This window comes from Anthonomus grandis, chromosome 9, assembly GCF_022605725.1.
Source record: "Anthonomus grandis grandis chromosome 9, icAntGran1.3, whole genome shotgun sequence".
Classification (NCBI taxonomy): domain Eukaryota; kingdom Metazoa; phylum Arthropoda; class Insecta; order Coleoptera; family Curculionidae; genus Anthonomus; species Anthonomus grandis.
In genome coordinates this window covers 11,988,236-11,995,156 of record NC_065554.1, presented here as the reverse complement: position 1 = coordinate 11,995,156, position 6,921 = coordinate 11,988,236, and the positions used below count along the sequence as shown (strand labels likewise).

At 32.8% G+C, this 6,921-nt stretch overlaps 1 protein-coding gene across 1 annotated transcript; it reads left to right on the top strand.

The window, feature by feature from the left end:
• The first annotated feature begins 1,027 nt into the window (after positions 1-1,027).
• LOC126740457 (regucalcin-like) lies at positions 1,028-2,806 on the top strand. The gene is made up of 5 exons (XM_050446488.1): positions 1,028-1,329; positions 1,383-1,583; positions 1,789-2,001; positions 2,059-2,237; positions 2,567-2,806. Exons 1-5 carry the CDS (start codon positions 1,167-1,169, stop codon positions 2,729-2,731), a joined length of 921 nt encoding a protein of 306 aa, XP_050302445.1. The 5' UTR covers positions 1,028-1,166; the 3' UTR covers positions 2,732-2,806.
• Positions 2,807-6,921: the final 4,115 nt, after the last annotated feature.

The following is a 6,921-nucleotide window of genomic DNA, read 5'->3' as shown; positions in this document are numbered from 1 at the left end:
GTTCTTCTGATCTCAACCCCCTAAATATTTTTCTTTAGGATTATCTGAAAAGTTTGGTCTACAAAACACCTGTTCCTAATGAGGAAGGTCTGCTAGATAATGCCCGGCTGCACTCATGTAGAAGCTATTCCCGGAATGTTCCAAAGAGATCGCGACTCAATGACCCAAAGGTGCAATTTTTTCATTGAAGCAAATGGTCGGTATTTTGAGCAACTATTGTAAATAATTCATTTGTTAATAAGCAAAATAATGATTAAGCTGCACTGCACAATCAAATTAAACACACCAGCGATTAAATTTTAATGAGCAAAATATTAGTACCAAAAACAGTTTTTTTGCTCTAGAGCCCGAACGACTACTACCACCTATTGTAGTTTGTCGGTATATTTTTGGGACACCCTATATTAAACGTTAAGTATAGTTAATGTTGCATGATCTTCTAATTCCATCCAGATCCAGATTTATCATTCCAAGAAGACTATCTTATCTCTGCTATGTCAAATAAGTGTCGTGCAATTAGCTAACAGAGTGTACTGGCTATGTCTGACTATTGATGGTAAGCTATTAACATACAAAAGAAATAGGAGTGCACTAAGGACAGAGCCCTGTGGCACCCCGGCCGTGACATTCTCCTCATACGATTCGCAATCAGCAAAACTGGCACCTATTTATCAAAAAGAACCTTAACCATATTTCAAAACAGAGCCTCTAAAACTGTAGAATTAAAATTATATATTTTCTAAAACATATGTATAAAAATAAATAAATTTAAAAAAATACGTTTTATTATGAAAACGGCTTCTCTTGTTATTCCATTAAAAAACATAACATTACATTAACATATCTCATTATTATAGCCTCTCTGTAAATTGCTTTCTTTTATGTTTCATTAAGTAAAAACCTCTTATAATATCAAACCAAAACAGGTACCTTAATAGTCATTAAAAACGACGATTCTTAACTGCTTCGCTTTTGAAGGTCATCTTAAAATCGGTTATAATTTTGTAGTCTATAAGTGCTATTTTTAATATTCAGTCTGCTGTGCGATTATACCAGTTCAAGCAGTAATCGCACGGTCAGAGATAAGCGGTAATCGTGTTATATGTTCTTTACTGTGTTTTATTTTAGTTCACTATAAAACTTTAAACGACTAAAATACAAAAAATATGGCTCCAAAAATTGAAAGAATAGCCGAAATCCCTCAGCTGGTACTTGGGGAAGGACCGCATTGGGATCCGGAAAGTCAGAGTTTGTTATTTGTAGATATTTTAGAGAAGACCGCATATAAATTCATTCCATCTACGGGGTACCTATCGAAAGTTGTGTTCGGTAAGCACTCTTGAATTAAATATATTCGAAAAAAAAATTGCTAATTATTTTAGACAAACCGATATCTGTCATTATTCCTGTTAGAGGTAAGAAAGATCAATACTTAGTAACCCTGCAAAGGGATATTGCTATTATAAATTGGGATGGTAAATCAGAAAAGCCTTCCAAAATTGAAGTTCTTGCTGAAGTTGATGTAGGTACTGAAAACAGAATAAATGATGGCAAGTGTGATCCACGAGGAAGATTTTTTGGTGGTAAGTTTTTTTTCAAATGCTAGTTAATTGATGCGTATCGTAAAATTTTACCTGACATTTAGTTTTTTCGTATTTTTATTAGAGCATATTTAGGTAGGTATTTTAATGCAAGACTGCCATAAACATTCCATTTCTGTTCATAACTTAAAGTTTTTCCTCTCTCGCTCTTAATGTATTTTTCAATGTGTTTTCACTTTTTCTTTAGGTTCCATGGGTCCAGAGCCTGAAGTTGGTCATTTTACTTTGGAAGCAGGATCTTTTTACTCATATGCTAAAGGAAAGTTAGAAAAACATGCAGAGAAAATTGGAATTTCAAATGGATTGACATGGAATCCAGCGCTGAAAAAAATGTATTATATCGACAGTTTGGCATACACAATTGATTCATTTGATTACGATATTGAGACGGGAAAAATTTGTACGTTTGGCTTATTTTTTGCATTAGTTACTATATATTTACAAAATTTTTTTTCAGCTAATCGAACACCATTTTTCAGTAGCAAAAACGTAGGAATAGAAGGTATTTTTGATGGTATGACCATCGATAAGGATGGAAATTTGTGGGTTGCTATCTTTAATGGGTCTAAAGTTATTAAAGTTGATCCTACAAAACCCGATACTTTATTGCAACAAATAGATATTCCTGCCAAACAAGTAAGTTATTAAATTTAGATATGCCACTAATTTTTATCTGTATACAATTATATCATACGTTAGTTGATTATTAAATTTATATTTAACATAATATTTTTAATTTTGATGTTTATTATTATTTTATTATCATTATTATTACGAGATTATCATTTACATTTCACAATTTTGTATTTGTTTTCATTTTATCTTGAAGATATATTTTAAGCATAAGAAATAAGATAAAGCTTTTATTACTTTATATACACATACACATACATATAATTGTCGCATTTTTTGATGTTATTTATTTGTAAAATATAAAGATTCATGTAATTCTTTATTCATTATAGGTAACTTCTGTAGCTTGGGGTGGCATCGACCTAGACATCTTATATGTTATATCAGCCAGTATGACAATAGATGGAGAAGTTTTGTCCCCTCCTAACCATGGTGCTCTTTATAGAGTGTCAGGTCTGGGTACCAAAGGATTACCTATGGCACCGTTCGAACTTTGAACATTTAATTTTTTATTTGCCTCATAAAATTTAATTGTAATGCGTAATAATAAATATTGTTTGATAATTTTGTGATTTAGGTTATTTTATTTAAGATATAAATTTTAAAAAAACCTTATGCAGAAGATGCCAGATGCTTGCCCAATTTTCAATACTTATAATTCAATCACATTTCTCAGCTTATGGACATTAAAGTTGCTCACATTAATATTTTGGTATTTATATTGATTCTCATCTTTCTCAAATTTATATTGAATGTTAATGATCATTATTTCGAAAGTTAGGTGTTTTATTCCTTTCTTTAGGTTTTATAAAAAATATACTTTCCACTAAACAGGTCGAATTTGCCAAAATTCTTAAAACTGTAGTGGTTTTATTTCATTGCTAATGTTTTTAAAACAATGTCAAATCCCTTTAGTACTTTTGATATAGCTAAGACGTTTAAAACTAAATTGAAACTTTTAATACACCCGCAAGGAAATAGGATTACAATCATAAGTTGTTTGATGAGAAAAACGACTACAACTTTTAACTGTCATCAAAGACAGATACTCAATATTAAAATTATGTTCGATAGATGATTGTTTTCTTATTGGTACATGTTAAAATGTTATACAAAAAAACAGAATATAGTAACCACATACCTGGTTACATTTTATTTAGGCGTTAGGAGGTTTCTTTAAGGTTGACATAGCAAGCAGGGAAGAATAGGCTAACGTAGAGGCTCGACTTCGAAAAACTTCTATCAAATCAAAATAAAGCTATAAAGCTATATATAGATTAGCAGACCTAACCGGAGTTCTAGCAGGGCACTGCAGGCTCAACCAACATCTGCATATCTGCTTTCTCAGGCGTGGAGCCTAGCCTGCTGTGCCCTAGGGGTCACCTGACGGAAGAAACGGCATATTATTTTATAGGAGAATGTAAAGGAAGGGCTAGGATCAGGAGAGAAACCATGGGCACGAAAGGAACTAAAGGAAGGGAAGCCCTGCTCTCCTTCATCAGGAGGACGGGTCGCCTGCGTAAGCAGGCTAGAGATTGGCCAGCAGTAATGACGAGATTTTAAGGGTTGGCGGAAAGGGACTTTTAGGCCTACTCGCCGGACACTGCCCTCCACCAGTACTACTACTAATACATAAAAGAAAATGTATAAATCACAAAACTAATATTAATTTACTAATAATTTTGTAAGCAATAACATTAAGCATAAATTTACTTGTATATTTATGTTGAACTACTTTATATACAGTGCGACTCTTAATTGTCCTCCCCCTCTTAACTTTTGAACGCCTTTGAAATGAAAATTTGAATTTGGCACACATTATTAGCAACCTAAATATTACTTTTTAGTTCCTAGCTCATTTTGCAAAACTTGAAAATGGCGGCGGAACGCCATTTTGAAAAACAAAATTAAATAGAAAAGGGGATCATGCGATACATCGTTTAAAAACTCCCACTGAATGCTTTATGCTCCTAGAATATTAAATCATTTCTTCTACCCATAGCAAAATGGCAGCCTTTCAAAATCTTATTTTTCGCATTTTTACTTCCATTTAAAATAATTAAACTTTAGGTAACACAGAAATGTAACTATTTCACTACAAAAGATGATAAAAATGTGCACAATTAACTTCAAGACAGTAAAATAATCTATTGGAGAACTCTACACGAATTTTAGAAAGTGGCGGCATGAATATTGCGACATGCACCAATTATTCTTTGACGTAGATCGGAGATAGATTCTGGCTGGGTGATGTAGACCCCTTTTTATTTAATTAATATATACAGTAGTTCAACATAAATACAAGTAAATTCATTTTCAATTACATCACGTTTTTAACATAAGGTAAAGTTGAATGATAAATCACATCCTATCACTATAAAACTCGTCAAGGGAATAATATGCCCTACCTATAAACAGTGGCGAAGCGTGCGAGTAGACAAGGTAGACACTGTCTACCCAAAATTATCCAGTTATTTGTCATTAATTTATCACGTAATTATTTCATGTAATTGTTGATTTAAAATTTAAAAAAAATTAACACACAACGTAGTCGCTATCTTTACTATTATTATATAGTATCTAAACATGATTAATCCGAATAGAAAGCACTTATTATCCGAATAGAAGGCGCGCCCCGCCTGCCGCACGGATTAAGATAAAAATACAGGGCTGACACCCAATTACTGTATACGAGCCCCAGGAAGACACATTGATATTTGTCTTCCGAAATTTGGAGCATATAATCGAACCAAATCCGCATCAAGCAGGCTACCGAGGTCCGGCCGCCCCAGCATTCAGCCTATTACCAAAGTATATAGATTTCAACTTTCAGTTAGACTGTGCTATTACGTATGCAAAACTTACTCGCGGAAAGACATTCGAGCTTTTGTCTATCGAAGTCTATTGACCAGCTATTTTATTATGCTGTTGAGGGTTATTGTTTATGGACACGCTTGATCTGGTCGGCCGCAATACATCTTCAGTTTTGTTTTGATGAATCTGAATTTGGTGGGGGCGCGTGCTATAGTAATTTAATAATTTGTATTTTTATTTTTGGGTGAATAGAAAAGGTTTTTTTAGTGGTTATTTATGAACGACTGTTCGATATTGGCACTTGTATTTTAGTTGTGTTTTTTTATAAGTAGTATTTATTTTTATCTATCTATCTTTTTATGCTAGAAGTAATTATTTATTTCTTTTTAATATCACTACATAATTTTTCTCTTTGAGTTAATATTTCATGCGCATTTATTCTCTATTTTATTAAAGTGAATAATATTGAATACACATTTTTTCTAATTAACGATTTTTATTGTTTGGTGAAACATTTTTATCCCTTCATAAATAATTGAATTTTTGGTTAAGTTGGTTCTTGGAATAAGCAATCCTAAGCTAGTACTGTTAAGTCTTGTCACTCTTCATTCGTTAATAACAAAACCTTTGTTTTTTATGGTCCATGTGCACCGTCATAATCCGTCGGTCAAAGTAAGAGCCCTCTCATGAACAAACAGAGGCCTTCAGTGTTTCCTAGGACGAACTTCTCACAAATAATTCAAAATAATCATCCATTATTCTCAAAGAGACTTAAATATAAGACATACCAAAGGTGGAGAAAGTAAACTCAAAGTCAAAGTCTTACAAATTAAGCGTCTATTAAAAGGTAATTAATTCTATTAAGGCACAATAATTTTTTTTGTAATATGTTGCCCCAAATTAATCCTGGCCACCCTTACAGCATAACATGCTGATGCCAACCTCTTCCTCACGCTTTGAACATATTCTTCAATTCCTAATCTATTGTCAATAAACTAACCAAGAAACTTATGACTATTTTTACTATTTAAAGTGACATTGCTGAAGGTTATATTATTTACCGAGCATTTAAAAGATAATATGCTGAATTTTATATTAAATACTAGCTAGTTACTATGGCATTACTCCACTATCACCTTAATATCACGATCAATGATTTCCCTTGGAGTATAATTGTCGTCTGTTCCTAGCCGTAGAATGGATGAATCATCAGCAAATAGTCTAAATGATCCACTTATGCTAATGGTCTCTAGGTCATTAACGTAAATATAAGAAACAGGAGCGGACTAAGCACCGAATCTTCAGGGATTCCATGCTCAATACTCTGACCTACCCACAAATCATTTAGGGCCTTAACAAATTGTTTCCTATTACTCAAGTAGAATTGAAGCCAGTTTAAACTTGCACCTCTAAAGGCATAACAGGAAAGCTGCCTCAGCAGTATTTCCCTATTCAAGCAGTCAAATGCTTTTGAAAAATCGCAGAACACTGCTGCAGCACTGGTTTAGCCCAAGGTACAGTTTTTTTAAGAAAGTTGAGTATTGCATCACATGTACTTTTGTTGTTTTGAAAACCAAACTGTACAAAATTCAACAAGTTATGTTTTTAAAGAAAGCTCATCATCCTTGACTTAAATTAGTTTAATTTTAACGCGAATTAAAATTAAACTAATTAAATTTTCCCGCCTTTTAGATTTAAAATAATATTGAAACGGTATTGCCGTCATTTAATTAACAAATTTAAATCTAGATCAATAGTAACATAGAAGTATTAAACTAATCAACACGTGAGCTTGGGAACTGGCCTTAAACAATTCAGAGCCAGTCAATGGCTGTCATTTGTCAAACTTGTAATCAGGCAACAGCTGTTCGAA